At 39.2% G+C, this 21,716-nt stretch overlaps 1 protein-coding gene across 1 annotated transcript in view; it reads left to right on the top strand.

Moving 5' to 3' along the window:
• Window positions 1-1,860: 1,860 nt before the first annotated feature.
• The window catches only part of LOC150081830 (homeobox protein cut-like), a 323,211-nt gene continuing 303,355 nt past the window's right edge, over window positions 1,861-21,716 (top strand). Inside the window, exons 1-2 of the mRNA XM_090379744.1 lie at window positions 1,861-1,953; window positions 19,250-19,356. Coding sequence (XP_090235870.1) covers window positions 1,948-1,953; window positions 19,250-19,356 — 113 coding nt within the window. The 5' untranslated portion in view covers window positions 1,861-1,947. The remainder of the gene's footprint in view (window positions 1,954-19,249; window positions 19,357-21,716) is intronic.

Genomic DNA, 21,716 nt, shown 5'->3' with positions numbered 1-21,716 from the left:
AAAGATGTACAAAATTCTGTCCTTGCATCCGTACACAGCTTTGTAGTCTTCTCTGTATTGAGATGAGTTGTGAATCTTCTCAGGCATTCCTGGGTCATTTCTGATTTGCTGAAAGGCTCCTTCAACCCAATGCTGCAATTCCTGAATTGTGTTAATGTCTCAAGTGTACACCAAGCTTTTTTACATGACCCCAGATACAAAAATCCATAGGATTTAAGTCTGGTGATGGGAGGCCACATTACAGGTCCACCTCTACCTATCCACCATTGACCATACCTTCTAGTTAGATACTGAGTCACAACTCAAGCAAAATGTGCATTGCACCATCATGCATAAACCACATGTTTTGGCGTTGCTGAAGTGGAACATTATCATCATCAAGGAGGTCTGGAAGAACGTTGTGCAGGAATTGTAAGTACAGCTCTCCTGTTAGCCTGTTTGAAGAAAGTGTGGTCCAATTAGAAGGTCTCCTAGTAGTCCTGCCCAGACATTCAACGAGAAATGTTGCTGATGTTGTGACTCATGAATTGCCTTAGGATTTTTGTTGGACCAAACGTGACTGTTATGAAAATTAAAAATACCATCATGGGTAAACCCAGCTTCATCAGTGAACAAAATGTTGTTTAAAAATTGGGGGTTTGCATTGGGGGACACACTGTTGTTACATCCACTGCCAGAAGTTCACTCTGGGAGGGTAGTCTGTATTGCTGAGACCTTGTACATGCTGGATATGGGAAGGATACAGCAAAATTGGTGATGTAAAATTTGCCACACACTGCTATGACTCAGTACATGCTCTTGCAGAGCAGCCCTCCTTGTCGAAATTCCTGGATTTCATTCTATTCTTTCTAATACCCTTTCAGGTAGGCCCAGAAGCTCAACATCAGATGTAATGCTTCTGGGCCTACCTGCTTGCACTCCATGTGCGAAGCACCCATGTTCTCTAAGGCGTTGATGTACCCTGATGAATGTGCACCTGTTGGACTGCCTTTTGCAGAGAAATTCTTCTTGGTACAAATATGCAGCCTCGAGTGCACTGCCTTTGGCTTTACCATACATGAAGTGCACATCCGCATACTTTTCTTTGCTGTAACCTCTTTCCATGTTGACTATTCTTTGACAAGTACTAGTATGCCTGCTACATCTCAGAGCATTGAGAGAGGGGAAGGGAGAGAATGAGCATAGGCTAACCTAAAAAAACAAGTCAGTGGTGAATCCCAACTCTCTACAGTTCATCTTGTCAGTGGTGGATCCCAACTAAAAATGTGCAATATCTCAAAAACAATTCACTTAAGGACCCATGTTTACTAGGCTTTTTTTGCATATTGTAGTCTGTACAGTTCACCTTTAAATTATTGACCATCACTTTTGGAACACTCTTATGAACACAACTGCTATAACAATCTTGGAAAACAAATTACCTAATTTTTTTGCCATTTTTCAAAAAAAGCGTTTTTGAAAAACTTTATTATGGTCCATAATCAAACAGTGGGCAGTATTTTTGTAGTTAATTTTTTCCAAGTAGTTAAATTACACTGTAATAGTCACAAACACTTATGCTAATATATAGAATTTCTCAGAAATTTTGTAATTAATTGGATGCAAGACAATTCATTGTATGTAACAATTTGGGAAATGACAGTTTAGTGAATGAGACAATTGGTGGCTTCAACAATTTGGTGAATTCTATGGAAGAATTCAGTATATGACAAAGCAAGACCAAAAATGCAAATTTTAACATGCTGTGCTATAAATGGTTAATTTAGTGAAGTTCTTGATATTTTTGATAGAGCTCACTATCCACCTTCGTTTTTTTAATGTACATTCTACTTTTTTAGGGAGATCCTATAAAAAAAGTGCCACGGACAGGTTAAAGATTGGGAAACAAGAAGAAACTTGTTCACACTTTACTTTCGCTTCTGTAGGTTGTATTTTTAGGAAATACATATGGAGGTAAGTTGTTCCGGAGACAAAAAGTAAAGGTCATTAATAGATACCGGCTGGTTAATGTGTGTCTTCTGACATCCATTTTGCAGTACTTTTTATTGAAAGCAGTTAAAGTTAATGGTACACTAATACCATGGATTGGACAAAAGGGAGCAGGTGGATAAGCTTCCCTGGGCATTCTGGAAGCCCTTTTCCCACACAGCATGGAAGGGTAGTTATCCTAACCATGCTATCAAGGAGGGCATTAGTATGGAGACCAGATATGAAGAAATTGGGGTACTTTTTTCTTTTTTTTTTTTTGTGAGATAAAAATGTCTCTTGGTTTCCCAAACCTTTTACTTCATTGATTTTCATAATTTCTGGTCCCTATGCAATACACCAAAATTGTCATAGCCACCAATTGTCATACACAAAATTGTCCTTACAGTGGAATGCCATGGCCAAATTGTTGTACACTGACTTGTTACATACAATGAATTTTCATGCACTGAAATGTCTTACAATGAATTGTCTTATACCCAATTGATGTGATCCTGAATTAACTACCTAGGGTATCAGTTAAAAAAACACACACACACATAATGGAAAATATTCTAGGATTGCAGGAGGGGTTTCTCTGAAATAAAATAAAAATCTATATGCTTAACTGAATTCAATTCCAATCATGGGGAGACTGTGCTCTCACATAAGACCAAATGGAGTAAAATGAAAGTTTTAATTCCATACTGCTTAGCTGTTAGACAAAACATATTATTCACAGTTTAGCATATGTTCACTAATAAAGACCACACAGCAGCTGATGAGAAGCCAGTAAGCTTCAGAACAGCTGGTCTGGTGGTGGTGGTGGCGGCGGCAGCTCAGATTTTTAAATGCATAGTGGATTCATCTATTCAGGTGATGCTATACAATTTAACCTGGTGGTAGTAGCAGGTAACCTGACAGGTGATCCTGAAAAATAACCTTCCCACATTAACTTTTAAAATTAATGATTAAAAGTCTGAAATTTTTTCTGCTTTCCTAGATATATTCAAACTTTTACTGGAGTAGTTTCTGAAGGGATTATTTTAATAGTTTTTGTGTAGAAATTGCCTGCGAGAGACTGTTAGGTGACCCACCACCTTCTTTGCAACGTTTTGCTCAGAGTGGCATGATACTGGAAAAGTACCAATGCTGTGTTTGTTTAATGTTTCATGTTACTTGATTTTATTCTCATACTAGTTCAATAAAAATCTATAGTTATTTTTGAAAGATTTATTATTGTTTTCACAGAGTAAAGACAATAGCATGAAACTCAATATTCTTCTCCTTGAGTGTAGTGGCTATCTGGAGAGAATAAACACAAATAATATTGAAACCCAATATTATAATATTGAAACTCGATGGCCACTACACTCCAGGAATCAAGATATGCATGTTTCAAATTTGGTTTGTTGATGTGCACAAAATTTGAAATAGATCTGAAAACACAAGTAATAAAAGTATTGAATATATATAATGTTTTTTGTTTTTTTTTTGATAATATTTATATACATAATAAGCAGAAATATATATGCATATGTTTGAAATTGTTGCATTTAATGGTCTTTTAAACTGGAAAATAGAAGAGAATCAGATATTGATGTTTCTATTTTATGCTGAAACTTTTTTTTTGTAATTTTCAGCAGAATTGTTTTTTTTTTTTTTAAATAAAAGGTGTAAAGTATAGGCATGTTTTAAAGTTTTTAATTTTTTATTAAAACTTCAAGTACTCATATAATAAGTACTGCCAATCCATTAAGAAAAGATTAAATATTGGCACTGTTTAAGCTGAATTCAAAAAGAACCCAAAACATTTTCCAGAATTAAAAAAAAAAGATAGTAAGGTACCTGTCAGGTAATTCACCACTATTTTTTCTACATTTTGGGCACCACCACCGGGTTCCATAGCTGAGTGGTCAGGAGCAGGAGTGCAGTAGCACACGCTCTTTGAGTAGACTGGGGTTCAAGCCCCTGACTGCTGAATACGGTCAATCTGCCAACCCGCACTGGACCAGCGTGCCAGATTATGGTCCATTTCCCTCAGCATGAATTGTTAAGGAGGCTTCCATCCTGCATGGGTTGATAATGGCTGCACTTTACCTTTTTTTTACCGGGTTAAAAGAATGTTAGCACTGAGCAAATCAAGAATATATTAACATGGAACATGATGATTGCTGACATATTTTATTTTGTAAGCTGGAAGCTACAGTTCTTCATAAAGTATGCTGTACTGAATTGGAAAGGATTTGAGACTACTTGTGATGTGAATACAGCTGCTGCACCTATATATGATTGCGACTTAGAACCATCCATATAGACGTATGACTCTCCAGGGACTATCTGCTTGTGTTCCAAGTAGTGAACATACAAAATTCACTCAGTATCCCAAAAAATAGTGACCGTAATCTTTCAAGCTGAAGGTTGTGTCTGAAATTTTTTGGGTCGGGGAGAACCCTTGTGCTCCCATTGCATTTATTCTTGCTTCGTCTCAGGATCCCAGTGATGGACCCATGTTTTATCACCCATAACAATTGATAACAGATTCTGACTTAGGGTCATTGCCACGTCATTGAATATTAGTAGAATTTATTGTACTCTTTGTTTTCATTGCTGTCAGTGTCTTGCCATCCATGAGGAAAGATTTGGCTCATTGAAAAAGAGATATTTTAGGAAGAATTGAATATTTGTCTGTGTTGAAAATTCTTTAGTGTGTTTGACTGCATTGGTATATGATTTGGAAGGCATCAGGTTTAATATCTGTTTGCTTGCCTCTTGGTATGAGACATTTTTTTATACCCTGTACTTTACTATTTTTTTACCCATTTTCCATGATTCATAAGCTTTGGAATATGCAGGTTGAGCATCCTGACAGATGGGACGTTGTGGTGTTTCGGCAGTTCATTTAGATCAGAAGTGATCTTCTGAGTCACACAAAAGACAAACAGCCACACCTTGACATGCTGTTTGGAAATCCATACTTCTTGAATTTGAAGTATCTAAGTGGATTTAAAATATATAGATAGATCTTACAAGAAACGTAGCCAGGTTTAGCTGATATAGGCAGATTTGGACTTCTGAAGGTAAGAATAATGTTCCTTGTAATGTTTAGTCATTATTCTTTTGGCATTGGTGTCATGTTGTGCTTTAAGTTCTTCAGTAATGTCTTCCATGGAAACATTAAGGAGGTTTCATTCCCTTTAGAGGTGTTTAAAGTTCTGTGTGGAATTACAGAAATGGGAACACCTCCTAAGGTTGTTTGCTTCAAGAGCTGCCTTGAATGATTGGGATGAGATATTCCCTTTAGAGGTGTTTAAAGTTCTGTGTGGAATTACAGAAATGGGAACACCTCCTAAGGTTGTTTGCTTCAAAATTGGAACTGCGTTCCAATAAATCTCCCTCCCTTTGGTCCTGGGACGGGATAAAGGCTTATTGGATATGTGGGTATGGTGCTCCTAAGCGAACTTGGCGCTTAGGAGCACCATATCCAAAGGGAGGGAGATTTATTGGAACGCAGTTGACCCAAGCAGTAAGAACCACCCACTGATTGATTGATCCCAGTCCGGCCGGTCCAGGACCACTTATCTTGTCAAAGCAGGAGCCAAAGTGGTGTATCAAGGCTGGGCCCCTCAACCACCAGAATCCCCCTTTCTGAGTTTCCACGGGTCGCAGCGCACAGCTGCACACGCCAGATTCCAAAGATATAACCCTGGAACCAAGGTATGGGCGTTAGATCCCAGTGATGCTAATCTGGAAGCCCAGCAGCATCATTGGGAGGTCCCCTTACCACATACAGGTGCCCACATCGAGGGGTCATCAAGAAAGGAACACCTTTCTTGTATACATAACTAACTTCATTAATACACTAACCTCTTATCATTTAGTCATTGGTTGCACTGCTCTAGCCTCCATGTGGCAAGGCTGCTAGTTCACGGGTGGCATCCCCTCTTAGGGCTCCGTGGTGGGGGAGGTACTTAGGGCATCTGAAATTTTTATCTTACTCATATGAGTAATTTAAATTCTATTTCTTCTGGGGCTCCAACAAGGCCCCTACCTAACCGATTGGAAGATACCGATAACTGCAGCTCAAAAAGGCCCAGAACTGAGGAGAGACCACAATCTGTGACATCCCTTTTCCTCATTCTCTATTCCACCAGAGAGCAGGCACTCAGGAAAATGTCACCCTTTTTCATCCAGAAAGGATTAGAAGGGTTGACAGGATCTCCAAAATCTGTCAAAAGGCTACATTCTGGAGACATTTTAGTTGAGGCTGCAAGCCAAAAGCATGCACAGCAACTACTGAAAGACACATCATTAGGGGGATTACCCATCATCGTTAATCCCCATAAAACCTTGAATTTCTCATGCGGTGTCATATCAGAGTGGGACCTTCTTCGTGTTTCTGAAGAAGAGATCTGCTCTGAACTTAAAGACCAAGGAGTGACGGCTGTCAAAAGAATATCGATGCAGAAGGATGGGAATCTCGTCCCTACCCGAGTTCTCATCGTAACATTCAACACCCCACAGCCTCCAAGTTCCATAAAAGCAGGCTATTTAAACTGCCCAGTGAGGTGTTTTAAATGCCAAAAGTATGGCCACTCTCAAACAGCTTGTCGTGGCACCCCTGCCTGTGCTCGCTGTGATGCTAAAGACCACTAGAGCAAGGAATGTTTAGCTTCTAAGCCAAGTTGTACTAACTGCCAAGCAGAACACCCTGCATACTCTCGAGCATTCCAGTGGTGGAAAGATGAAAAGGAAATTCAAAAACTAAAAACAGAACTAAACATCTCCTATCAGGAGGCCAGAAAATGCATCCAACCTATAAATAGCACCAAGCCCTCATACGCCCAGAAAGCTTCTGGGGAAAGTACCATTGGTACTCAGACTGATATGAGTATTCCACCAAGGGAGTCATTTACCCCCATTGCATGCTGGTTATTAAGCTCCCAAAAGCCCACCCAAAAATCAGTCAGCCGCCACTGCTATATCCGTACATCCTAGGCTCCATCACTTCCAAAACAGAGTGCTAAAGAAACTCCAAAGAAAGGGGAACAGGCATCTACAATCCAAGAGACAATGGATGTTGAAGATAAGAAGGTACAGGACGAGTCTGTCCTGGAACTCTTTGCGAAAGAAGAAGAAGAAGAAATGGATACAGGCCAACATCCAGTTTTTCCAAAGAGAGATAAACCCAGGACTGAGAAAACGAAGTCCTCAGCTCTTCGGAAGCCACCAGACGGACCCAATAAATCAAAAATAATGGGTACATTTAAATTTCTACAATGGAATTGCCATGGATTCCGTAGAAACAGAGATGACATCAAGGCTCTCCCGAGTAAGCATGAACCAACTTGCTTTTGCTTACAGGAGACGTATTTAAAGGCAAATGAGGACTCTTACTTAAGTAACTGCTCAGTTACTTAAATAAGTTATTCTGTCATCGCAGAGACAGAGCTGGGGATGGACCTGCCCATGGAGGAGTCGCTATCCTTGTGGGTAACCACAACCCCTTTCAAGCTATGCTTCTCACCACTAATCTAGAGGCTGTAGCAGTTCATCTTACAGTAGGGTTCCTTTAACCTGTTTGCTCCATTTATTTGCCACCTGGGAACTACACCGCCCAGGTAGATCTTGATGATCTCATTAAGCAATTGCCACCCCCCTTTTCTATTATTAGGGGATTTCAATGGACATAATATGCTGTGGGGTAGTTCTGACATCAATAGAAGAGGGCAGATTATCGAGCGATTGCTTGAAAACAATGATCTGGGCCTTCTAAATGTGGGATCTAACACCTTTTTTCCACATGGCTACCCGTACATTTACTGCCATTGATCTTTCCATCTGCTCCCCTTCCCTCCTGCCTCTGAGCACATGGGAGGTTGAAGAAAACCTTTATGGTAGTGATCACTTCGCCGTGTTATCCACCATTTCTAATGGGAGACAATGTCACCAGTCGAGAATACCACGTTGGAAGATCGATCACTCCGAATGGAATGCCTTTCACCATCTGGCAATGTTCAATACCACTGTAGTCAGCCAGGAGCCTATTAATGAGTCAGTAAAACACATCACAGAAAGTATGGTCCAGGCAGCAGTTGCAATTCCAAGGACATCGTCCCGCTTTCCACGTTTCCCAAAACCATGGTGGAATGGAGAATGCATACCAGCTAGGAAGGCTCAAAACAAAGCATGGGGAATATTTCGTCATTACCCCACCACAGATAATTTAATAGCCTTCAAACATGCACGTGCCAAAGCACGGTACATCAGATGTCAGAGCCAAAAGGAATCTTGGATCAAATTTTCATCTTCCCTTACACGGGCTGCCAATCCCTAAGCCATTTGTGACAAAGTTCAGAAAATGAAGGACAAATACACCTCACACCCTTCATCGATCCTGGAACATAATTGTACAGCCTCTAACAATTGCAAGGAATAAAATCAGCCCTTTACACAGTGGGAGCTGAAAACAGCACTCTCACTATCCAAGGCTAGTGCTGTTTGGCCGGATGACATCCATTATGAGATGATTAAACACCTTTCATCAGAATCCATGGATCGTTTGCTCTGTCTCTATAATAGAATCTACATTGAAGAGACATTTCCGGACTTGTGGCATATGGCAATCGTCCTTCCCTTTCCGAAACCAGGAAAGGATCCAAAAATACCAAAAAATTACCGTCCTATTGCTCTGACGAGCTGCTTGTGCAAGATCGTGGAATGGTCAATGCTCTTCTTTTGTGGTATTTGGAACCTAATGACCTCCTTTCCAGGATACAGTGTGGCTTCCGAAGGAACAGGTCAACACTTGACCATTTAAACCACTTGGAAACATCTATACATAATGCCTTCCTGAAACGTGAGCACCAGGTGTCGGTTTTAGCATTAGCATTAGCAGAGGCATATGATGCAAGAAAGCAAGCTTATTCAGCATCAGCCAAAAAAAAAAAAAAAAAAACACAACCACTACTCCCATTTCACCCCTCCGTTCGTTCGAAATACCTGTCCAGCTGAGCCTTAAATTTGTTTAGGCTATCAACTTCAACAACAAGTGATGGATGTCTATTCCACAAACCAACTGCCCGCTGGCTAAAGGCAAATTTCTGCACATCGATCCGACATCCGTCCTTCCTCAATTTGAATTTATGCCCTCTCAGGTGATTATTCTGAGCAAGACGAAGAATCCCATCGGCATTGAGCATGCTCAAGACATTCAAAGCCTTATACACCTCTATCAGATCACCTCACCGATGCCTAGTCTCCAGACTCTAATTTGAAAAACTTAAGCCTTTCTTTGTAAGAGCAACCCTTTGTTCCATTCACTAATCTTGTTGCCCTTCTCTGTATTCATTCCAGCAGCTCTACATCCTTCTTGAAATGAGGCCTCCAGACCTGTATACAGTACTCAAGGTGTGGCCTGACCAATGCCTTATACAAGGGAATAATCACATCCCTATCTCTGCTAGAAAAATTCCTGTATATCATTGACAAGACAACATGACCTACTCTTGCATCTCGTCTGCACTGCTCAGAGAACTTCATATCTGCATGCACAATTATAGACCTGTGAGTTTAACTTCTGTTCCCGGAAAATTAATGGAGGCACTGGTGAAAGAAGCACTGCAGGATCATCTAGACAAGACTTCAGTTATAGCTAGGACACAGCATGGTTTTGTTAAGGGGAAGTCTTGCCTGACCAATTTGATTGGATACTATGATGCAGTCACAAAAGAACTGGATGCAGGGAATAACTTTGATATTATATACTTGGATCTTAGAAAGGCTTTTGATACTGTTGCACATGGAAGACTGCTGCACAAATTGGAGCAGTGTGGCATTGGAGGCAAGTTGCTGCAATGGATAAAGGGGTGGTTGAGGGGGAGAAGACAGAGAGTGGTAATCAATGGACACTGCTCATCGTGGACTAATGTTATTAGTGGAGTCCCTCAGGGTTCAGTATTGGGGCCTTTATTGTTTTCTGTATTTATAAATGATATTGATGATGGTATATCAAGCTTAATGTCCAAGTTTGCAGACGATACGAAGGTTGGCAGGGTTGTCAAGGACACTACTGACACTATGCTGCTGCAACAGGATTTGGAAAGGTTGAGCAGATGGGCTTCGAGGTGGCAAATGAAGTTTAACATTGACAAATGTAAAGTACTACATATGGGAAACAGCAACCCCAGAGCAACGTATCAACTCTGTGGTACTACACTGACAGTGGTAGAGAATGAAAGGGACCTGGGGGTGGTGGTGCAGGCAGATATGAAGTTCTCTGAGCAGTGCAGACGAGCTGCAAGAGTAGCTCATGGTGTATTGTCAATGATATATAGGAATTTTTCTAGCAGGGATAAGGAGGTGATTATTCCCTTGTATAAGGCAATGGTCAGGCCACACCTAGAGTACTGTATACAGGCCTGGAGGCCTCATTTCAGGAAGGATGTAGAGCTGCTGGAACGAGTACAGAGAAGGGCAACTAGATTGGTGAATGGGACAAAGGGGTTCTCTTACGAAGAAAGGCTTAAGTTTTGCAAATTACAGTGTCTGGAAACTAGGCACCAGCGGGGTGATCTGATAGAGGTGTACAAAGCCTTGAATGGTTTGAGCATGCTCAATGCTGATGGGATTCTTCCTCTAGCTCAGAAAAATCACCTGAGAGGGCATAAATTCAAATTGAGGAAAGACAGATGTAGGATAGATGTGCGGAAATTTGCCTTTAACCAGCGGGTGGTTGGTGGGTGGAACAGACTTCCATCCCTTGTCGTGGAAGTTGATAGCCTAAATAAGTTTAAGGCTCAGCTGGACAGGTATTTCGAACGAACAGAGGGGTGAAGTGGAAGTGGTTATTTTTATTTATTTATGTTACTTTTTTTTTTTTTTTTTTTTTTTGGCTGATGCTGCATAAGCTTGCTTTCTTGCATCAAATGCCTCTACTAATGCTAATGCTAATGCTAATTACCCCAGGTCCTTTTCATTCTCTACCACTGTCAGCGTAGTACCACAGAGTTGATACGTTGATCTGGGGTTACTGTTTCCCATATGTAGTACTTTACATTTGTCAATGTTAAACTTCATTTGCCACCTCTCAGCCCATCTGCTCAACTTTCCAGATCCTGTTGCAGCAGCAGCATAGCATCAGTAGTGTCCTTAACAACCTTGCCAACCTTTGTATCGTCTGCAAACTTGGACATTAAGCTTGATATACCATCATCAATATCATTTATAAATACAGAAAACAACAATGGACCCAACACTGAACCCTGAGGAACTCCACTAATAACATTAGTCCACGTTGAGCAGTGTCCATTGATTGCCACTCTGTCTTCTGCCACTCAACCATCCCTTTATCCATAGCAGCAATTTGGCTCCAATTTGTGCAGCAGTCTTCCATGCGCAACAGTATCAAAAGCCTTTCTAAGATCCAAATATATAATATCAAAGTTATTCCCTGCATCCAGTTCTTTTGTGACTACATCATAGTATCCAATCAAATTGGTCAGACAAGACCTGCCCTTAACAAAACTATGCTGTGTCTGAGCTATAACTGAATTCTTGTCCAGATGATCCTGCAGTGCTTCTTTAACCAGTGCCTCCATTAATTTTCCTGGAACCGAAGTTAGTTGTGTCATCCTTTGATCCTCCTTTGTGAATTGGGGTTACATTTGCAAATCTCCAGTCTATGGTTACCTCCCCTGAGTCCAAAGAAGCTCTCATAATTATGGCTAGGGGTTTGCTTACTTCCTTTGCTGCCTCCTTTAATATAACTGAATAGATCTCATCCACCCCGCGTGCCTTTTTTATGTTTATCCTCAAAAATTTTTCCTCCACTTTCCTCTCAGTTATTAGAAAATCATCTAGCTCACTGCCAATTTTACTTCACCTACGACATTCCCCTTCCTGAATAGCTCCTCATGTGTGAATGTAGATGCAAAATACTTGTTTAGATTGTTAGCCACCTGAGCAGGATCCTCAACTGTTGAACCATCAACATCGAGTGGACCAATCTGATTCATTCCTTCCCTTCTTGAGTTTAAATAGGTAAAGAACTCTTTTCTGTTTTTCTTTGCATCCTTTGCCAAGGATTTCTCATAATCTGCCTTTGCCTGCCTAATCTCCTTTGTGACTTGGTTACAGACCAACTTATATCTATCATAGGCTTCCATGTCACCCATTAATTTGTATGTATCCCATGCATTTTTCTTCTCTGCCATATGTCTCATTAGTTCATCTGACAACCGTTTAGGCCTGAACCTTGAACAATATTTCTTGGTTGGTATGTAAAGCCTGGTAGCTTTCAAGATTAGTTCCTTGAATGCTTCCCATTTTGAATTTGCTGTTGGTAACATCATCAGGTGGTCCCACTGTATAGAATTTAAATACTGTTTCAGACCATCATAGTCACCTTTACGAAAGCAAAAACCCTTCCCTTTACCTCTGATGGTAGTTACCTCCTTGAGTAAATCCCACTTCAGCACACTGTGATCACTGCCACCTAGTGGTTCCTTTATCTGCAGATTCTTAATGCATGAAGAATCACTACTGATAATCAGATCAAGAGTATTACTCCCTCTAGTTGCCTCTCGAACATGCTGATGTAGAAAACAATCATCCAATAAATACACAAAAGCCTTGCTAGTGTGTGAGTGACCAACCCACAAATTCCAGTCAATATCTGGGAAATTAAAATCCCCCATTATAAGACTCTCTGATTTACTGGCCCACTCTATTTCCCTGTACAGTATCTTATTATACTCATCAGAGTCATTAGGCCTATAGCACACTCCTACTCTCAATTTTGATTTACCTATGCTTATGTCACACCAAACTGACTCGACACTGCCCTGTCCATCGATGTCGACTGGCTTCACTTCCTTGGATTTTGTGTTTTTTAACTAATAGCATAACCCCTCCTCCCTTCCTATCCTGTCTATCCTTTCTGTAGATGTTATACTCCACAAATTCCAGTTCTGCATTCCTTATATCTGTGTAACACCACGTCTCTGATATCCCAACAATATCTGCCTTTGATGTTTTGAGCAATACCTCAAATTCATCAAATTTATTTACTAAACTCCTAGCATTGGTGTATCTGTTCTAAACTCCTAGCATTGGTGTTTCTATTCTTAGCTACCCTAACACAACCCATGTGTTTACCTGTACCACAATGACTTCCAGCAGTCTCTGAAATATCCTGCATCTTGTTTTTCAGGCTTCTGCTCATTCCAATAGAAGCAGTGCAAGAATCTCTTTCACCTCTTCCAGTGGCTACTGTTAATCTATTAGTCTTTCTCTCCCCCTAAGCTAGCAGTTTTCCGACCCACCTAACACTGCCTCGATAGTATCAGCAAATATTCTTGCACCCTTTCTATTTAAGTGTATCCCATCCCTGTAGAAGCAATCTCTCCTGTTAACAAGTACAGTCCAGGCTGAAAAAAATTCTACCCCTTGAGTCTTGCACAATCTTTCCAGGGCCGAATTGATCGACAAGGCTCTCATCATATACTCCCTCCTATCGTGTCTGGGCAGAATTGCAGACACTTTCAAATTCAACCCTAATTCACGGCTTTTTTTCAACAGTGACCTGTACTTGCTAAGTAATTCCGCTGGTCTCCTACTCTTAATATCATTAGTGCCAACGTGTACAACTATATCACCTTTTGTGCCTTTAAAAGATGATATCCGCTCCACAACATCATCAACCTTTGCCCCTGGCAGACATACCCTGGTCCTGTTCCACCTATCCTTTTTACAAAGCATGTTTCCCGTTTCCCTGACAATAGAGTCACCAACAACTACTAGTTCCTGTGGACCAGCGCATTCTGCCTTGGGGGCTGCCTCTGTGTTGCAAGATGACCAAGTGCAAGCTGTGGTGTTGATGTGGGCAGCTGAGAGCTTGATGGGCCCCTCAATTTATTTCTTTCAAGGGCATCCACCCTGTCCTTCAAGGTTTCATATAGACCCATAACAACGCTGAGTTGTCGCCTAATTCCCTTGCATCGTGCACACCCAAAGACATCCCCCATGGCAGTATCATGTCCCGTACCCGATTGCTCCGCAAACATCAAGCAAACAGTGCATCTTAAAAGGCTGTGATTCAGAGGGCAACTGACCCCCCTCAGTTCTCCCCTGAGCCACAGCACTCCCATTAGCTTGAGCCTTTTGCTTTGCTGCTCTGGTCTGAGTCATGATTTCGATTTAATGTCAATAAAATTACAATTTCAGAACAAAATTAAAACCTTAAACTTGTATCCTAACACAGTTATAACGCTATATTTATTTTTCAGCTTTCCCTTCCTATCTACGAGTTCCCTTTATGTAACTTCCGTATCAAGTTATGTATTAATTATTTGTTACGTTTGTACTCTAAGTCGTTATATATATATATATATATAGTTAAAAGTACAATTTAATTGACAATATTATATTATGCACTATACTATACAAAGCTAATGCTATCGAATTCCGGATATGCTGTATCATGTTACAATGGCGATAATTACTAATGGTACTTCTACGGACTCTTAAGTATTGATTAACTTCCAAATCTCGCTGTCTCAATTTAGAATAAACTAAGGATCCTGACTAGATCTATAGCTACTTATAGATAATAATTTGATATAACAATTGGTTAATAAATCGGATAAATACGGTTAAAACCTCTCGTTCAACGGAGCTGCAATTTGTAACACGTGGATTTGATACCGTTACCGATACTAAGTAATACCCACAAAATCTCTATCAAGTTAAACTTTAAACTAAGTATTGTAACTAGGAATATAAAACTACTCTAGAAAATAAGTAAATATGCCAATTTAAGCTAATAAAACAGAAAATAAATCAGAAAAAACGTCTCTTCTCCAGGAGCTGCAAAATAGCTGCGGCCGCACAGGCGAACCCAAACCCATTTTCTTTGATATGAAAAAAGTGTATGACACAGCTTGGAGATATGGAATTTTAAAAGACATATATAACTTTGGTCTTAGGGAACATATTGCTCTCTTTATTAAAAACTTCCTTGCAGACCGGTCTTTCCAAGTTCGTGTAGGATCCACCTTCTCCTGGCTATTCTGCCAAGAAGAGGGAGTTCCACAAGGATCAGTTTTAAGCGTTACGCATTTTGCTATCAAATTTAACTCTATAACTGAAAAACTTCCTCCAACCATAAACAGTGCCCTCTTTGTAGATGACTTTGGCATCTTTTTGCAGTCATGCAATATGAGGGTCATTGAAAGACAATTGCAGCATGCCATTGACCATGTCAACACTTGGGCAGTGACTAATGGTTTTAGGTTCTCGCCACAGAAGACTGTCTGCGTACACTTTTGTCACAAATGGAACCTTCACCCTGAACCAGAACTTAAACTCGGACAAGACATCATTCCAGTAGCACCCGAGACAAAATTCTTGTGGATCATTTTCGACAAGAAGTTGACATTTTTACCTTATATCCATCAACTGCGGACAAAGTGCATGAGAGGGTTAAACCTCCTACATGCTATCTCCTCCAATAAATGGGGAGCAGACCGCTCCACTTTACTCAGCCTCTATTGTGCGCTTGTCTGATCTAAACTAGACTATGGGTCCCAAGTGTACGCATCGGCTAGATACAGCATACTTAGATGGCTGGACCCAGTTCCCCACCAAAGCCATCCATATTGCTACTGGAGCATTTAGAACATCCCCTGTCCAGAGTTTATTTGTCTTTAAAATATATCTTTAAATTAAAATCCCTGCCAGACAACTTTATGTGGACATCCGTTTTCAAGCCACGATGGAAAAACCTATATAACACTCGTCAGACTGCCAACCGGCCTTTTGGTATCTGTGTCCAAGAGCTGCTCAGAGAGCTCGACATCATGGTAGACAATGTTGCCCAGTCACCAAGGCAACCACTTCCACCCTGGCATGCTCGCTTAGCATCATGCGACTTCTCCATTAAAAATTGGGGTAAGTCCATAACTCCATCTTCTGTCTACCAACAACTCTACGCTGCCCACTGAGCCAAATATTCCGAATTCTTGCCTGTCTTCACTGATGGCTCGAAGTCAGAGTTGTCTGTTGGATTTGCTGCTATCTTTCCAGTTATTCAGTATCTGGAAAGATTCCCCAAGAATGCAGCATATATACAGCTGAGTTGTATACTATAGAGTTGGCCTTGGACCACATTAAAACCCATAGGTGTATGGTGTACACTGATTCTCTAAGTACACTGCAGGCTTTATCGGGTATGAGGTATAATCCTCATCCATTTGTGACCTGGATTCAGCAGACACTACACTCTCTGTCTGAGTGTTCTTTTGACATTTGTTTCTGCTGGATTCCAAGCCACCTTGGGATCAGGGGAAATGAACTGGCAGATGCTGTGGCCAGATCACCAGAACCCCACAACACTTATTGCCTGTTAGTCCCCTATACAGGCAGCTAATACACGCTAAATTACTGTCCCAATGGCAACAATCTTGGCACGAGCAAATCACAAACAAGCTCTATCAGATAAAGCCTGTAATCCGACACTGGCAGTCTAGTCTGCACAGGAACCGCAGAGAGGAATTTGTTCTAGCTCATCTATGCATAGGACACAGTCATCTTACACATGCATTTCTGCTGAGGGGCAGATGACTGTCCTGTGTGTAAGAACTGTGACACCTTTTTAAGTATTCGTCACATTTTAACCGAGTGTCCATGTTTTAGACACAAATGTGATTTTTATTTTACAGCTTTTAGTCATCTGGCTGAGCCTTATACACTCAGTCAGATTTTATCTGACAATGACCATGTGTCTGCTGTTTTTAGCTTTCTAAAATCAGTAAACATTTTTACTCGTATTTAAAATTTACCTTTTATTGCTATTTCTTTGTTGATATGTTTTACTTTTATATTTTTTATATCTATGTTATTATATCTTGACATGGTGGCCTAACTAATTAGGTCACTGAATGTTTAACTTTTTATATATGACCTGGTTTTGGCACATTATAGGCTTAATTGCTAATGCGCCAATAAAATCCAAACCAAACCTTTCTTGATAGGATGCTTGCTTATTTATTTAGAGGGAGCTAAATATAAAATAAGTTTGTAAATTAAAAGACTTTAATATTCTCTTTAATCATCTGATTGGAGAGAAGATGCTGTCAAATCACTTTTGAAAACACTATGATCACTTGCTTGGCACTCAGGGCTGGAATACTAGTGAAAGATCCAACAGATGGGAGGAAGTGATTCTAACAAGAATAAGAATTGGACACACAAACAAAATTGGACTTGTTCTTATTTGCTTAGGGCAGAAGACTCACCCCTATGCCACAATATAATATGGGAGACGGTTAACCACAGAAGGTTACCAATCCTCCATATTATATTTGACTGCCCAAAATTTATAACAGAATGTGCCAGATGGCCTTTGGAACATTATTCGAACACAGGACAACTTCTTACTACAACTTATTTTAGGCAGTAGATCCAATATAACTGACGTCTTCCTTTTTTCTTAAATTTGTAAAAACATGATGCCATGCATTACATACTGCAGCAGAAACAATGTTAAAATAAACTTCTACAGCAACAACCAACTTGAAAATAAATATCAACCAGTAAATAAACAATAAGCTTGGTGCACCATAGCCATTGCAGCTGATGCACCAACAAATATTTAAACAAAAAACAAACCAAAACTACACCTGCATAAACTCTCTACACACTTTGGCTACAAAGTCCCTAGTCAGTGAAATCAAAGCATACCTGTATATTCCATTCTCTGAACCTTATTTGATCTGTTAGATATTGTCTTCCATACTGAAGGCTGAATATCATAAAAGCAGTGCATGATGGATATTTTTAGATCTTGAACAGTTAGCTGCACTTGATAAATCTTTTGCTTTAGAATAACCCAAAGTGCATTGTTTCATGTTGTCCAGTCACTGCTTTAAGATGGCCATGCTATTTCTGATTTTTGTCCAATCCATTACCACTGAACATGTTACAATGAGAGAGAGAGAGCAAGAGCATAGTGTGCCAGTGTACTGTCTTGCTGTAGGTTGCATGTTGATTCATCTATATTGTGTATTTGTGGAATGATGCACAATCATATATGACATGTGGTCGACACCTCTACCCAAAAAAAAGTATGAGCTAATTAAGTAATTGTTGAAATTTCTTGCCTTGAGTTACTAGAGAAAAAGTGCTATTACAGAGCCTTGCAAACAGCCTTGGGTGTATCCATATCTGTTCAGAACATTCATTCTAAGTTTAACTAGCTTTAACTGTAGATCCTTTTTTTTCATTATTTTTTGCAATGTTCAATACAGATGTCTGATTTGGAAATTAGGTATTTTTCAATAGGGAAGCAACTACTTCCCTATTGAAAACGTTTTTTCTCCTGTGACCACAATGTTGCACATGAAGGTGCAGTCATATTAAACATTTGCAGAAATTTTCTTATGTTTATAACCTATCTTCTATTTTGTTATCATTCATGTTTTCCATATTGAATATCTATCTTGTGGGGGGAAAAAAAGTCTGTGACAAAAAATATTCCACTTAAAAGAACATTGTGACCACCTGATATAGCAGTAGGGTTGCAGTTTTTTAAATTACAAGCTGTGTGTGAGAAACCCACACAGAGCTTGTAATTTTTCAAGCTGATTCTGAAATCAGCCAGCCTTCCATCAAAATTATCAATCATATCATCTAGGTTACCAAAGTTAGTTACCCATCAAAGTTACTGATAATATATCCAATGGATGCATCTGATATATATTTATCTATTAATAAGTAGATTTTATTTGTAATTATATTTAACAAATTAAGCATTTGCAGGTGTGATGATAGCAGAGGTTTCCTTTGAGCAGCATAAATGTAATGAGCCAGTTATAAATATAATATACTTATCTATTTATTTGTTATTATTTAACAAATTCTGTATTTGTTTGTAGGAGAGATGGAAACAGATATACTACTCAAAGTTTCCTTTGAGTAGTATAAATATAATGAGTCAGTTATGAATATAATAATTTTAGATGGTGTGAGGACAAAGATTTTCTGAAACAACATGATCATTTCATAGGAACATTTTCTTCCTCCACTTAAGCTAGATGAGCCAGAAAAATTACAAAGTTATTTTGAATTCTGAATAGTGGGCAGAGAAGCAAAATAGGATTACATATAAGTTATTAAATATATTGAGAAGCAAATTTACATATGTTTCAAGAACAAGGTATGTATATTTACTTATCTCAGTTCAGAATTAATAGTTGTTTTTTTTTTTTTTTTTGTTTTTTTTCAGATTTCACATCTGGAAGAAATTGTTTCAGAAAAAGACAAAATAATAAAAGAGTTAGCAGAAAAGTTACTTAAGCAAAAAGATTATTGTGATATGAAGAAAGAACTTAGGTAACATGTTTCTATTTGTTAAGCATAAGAAAATTAAAAATAGTTTAATAATTCCACAGACATTGATATAGTGCTTTCTATTCAGGTAGTTTGTTAATGATATAGTTCATGTCACATGCAGCTAATATCAGCATGTCATTTGAAATTTTTTCAGATTTGGATGAATATGCTTGCCTCTCATAGTGTTTTATTTCTCATAGTAGGCCTACTAATTTTCTTACGATGCATCATATGACACCAAGTTGGCACAAAATTTCTGTACCATTCATAAACAGATGGTCTTGCAGGAACACTTCTGTTGTAATGTGCATGGCACCTTTTTTGCAGTCCCCAAGTGAGTGATCATAATGATTTCTGAAGTGATTTGAAAGCATCTTTTCTCTAAATGACTGATTATAGAGATTTTTAAAGCCTTTACTTTCAAAGTTTTTTTTTTTTTTTGGCTTCTAAACAAAGAAGTAAGCTTTCTACCAACAAAGGAAAAACACCTTTCTTTTGTATATATAACTAACTTCTCTAAAACACTAACCCTTATCGCTTGGTCACTAGTGGCACCACTCTTGCCTCCAAGTAGCAAGGCCAATAATCTGAGTATAAATCCAATACTTTGGGCAAAAAGGAACCAAAATGGACCCCTTAATCTTCCCAACTGAGCCTGCATGCTTACATAATGAACATGAATTGTTCTGACTAAAAAGAATTAAAAAAGAAGATTCTTCAACTGATCTGACTGCTTTCTTAATTTTACATTCTTTATCAAAGATACCTCTTAGCAGCTCATCTCCATTTTTTTAGTACAGAAAAGCACGGAGGTTGTAGCAGGTACTCCTAAAATAGTCAAACAACTTTGCTCAGGAGATTTAACCCCAATCATTCTAAGTTGTTCTTGGATTCTGAAGCAAACAACCTTTGGATATCCCGGGTACCAAGCATTTTTCAAGTCCAAACGATATTACTGTGACTTATAGAGTGCTCATGACATGTGATTAAAGTTATTTTTAAGTTCCCATCTTTCTCTCAACAGTACTATACTTAGAAAACTACAAGTTAGAACTCAGAAAGGAAACTCACCTTTCTTTACCTTTTTTATATATATTTCTAGTTTCCACTAACCAACTAACCCTTCAACCACTTGGCCTCCTAGCATCACTGTTCCTGTCTCCACATGGTGGGGCTTGGAAGCCTTGGCAGAAAAGTCCTCTTACCAAGGGCAAAAAGGAGCAAACATGGCAAACACAGACCATGTTTCTGCTACTCAAACTTGCAGAAAACTAGATCAAATGCATTCTTGTGCAGCTAAGCAACAAAGGACAGAGGCTCTCCTCTAGTTGCACCACTGTTTCTAGTTCATTTTTTAAGAATGAACAACCCATCGGAAGTTTGTCATCTTTAAGAATTTAAAAAAAACTCTTGAAAGCATAGCTAGTTCACCTAAAACAGTCAGAAGACTAATATATGGTTGGGTGGTTGGTTGGTGGAACTGACTTCCATCACTTGTTGTTGAAGTTGATAGCCTAAACAAATTTAAAGCTCAACTGGACAGGTATTTCGAACGAACGGAGGGGTGAAATGGGAGAGGGTTTTTTTTTTTTTTTTTTTGGCTGATGCTGAATAAGCTTGCTTTCTTGCATCATATGCCTCTACTAATGCTAATGCTAATATCAGGGTATTTACTAGTAGAGATTTACTACAAAAACAAGTAGAGCATCTAATAAAAGCAAGAACATTTGGAGAAATTCCAATAACATCCTGAATACCTCGAAAGGAGTAATTGCAGAGTGGGATCTTCTCAATGTTCCCGAAGATGAAATAAAAGAAGAGTTGAAAGACCAAGGTGTTATTAAAGTGAAAAGAATAACAATTAAAAGAGAAGGAGAAATTATCTCTATAAAGAATATAATTCTAACTTTCAACAGTCCAAAACCACCAAAAACAATAAAAGCTGGTTATCTAAACTGCCCACTGAGACCATATATTCCAAACCCTGTCCAATGCTTCAAGTGTCAAAAGTATGGACACTCTAAATCTGTATGCAGAGGCTTTTCTATATGTGCAAAATGTGGGTCATGAGAGCGCGCGCGCGCGCGCACACACACACACACAATGCGACTATACAGCACAGAATTCAAGATGCACAAACTGCAGAGGAGAACAACATAATGCCTACTCAAAAGGATGTGAAGAATGGAAGAGAGAAAAAAGAATACAAAAATATAAGGTAGAAAACAATGTAACATACCAAGAAGCAAAAAAATAATACAACTATAACGAGCAAATAGACCAACGTACGCACAGGTAACGCAAACTTTTAGGACAACAGAAACACAGACAGATGTAACAATCCCACCAAAAAAATCCAT

Source organism: Mastigoproctus giganteus, chromosome 8 (genome assembly GCF_048544385.1).
Source record: "Mastigoproctus giganteus isolate SK-2022 chromosome 8, ASM4854438v1, whole genome shotgun sequence".
In the NCBI taxonomy this organism is placed as follows: Eukaryota; Metazoa; Arthropoda; class Arachnida; order Uropygi; family Thelyphonidae; genus Mastigoproctus; species Mastigoproctus giganteus.
This window is presented reverse-complemented; position numbering and strand designations above follow the sequence as displayed.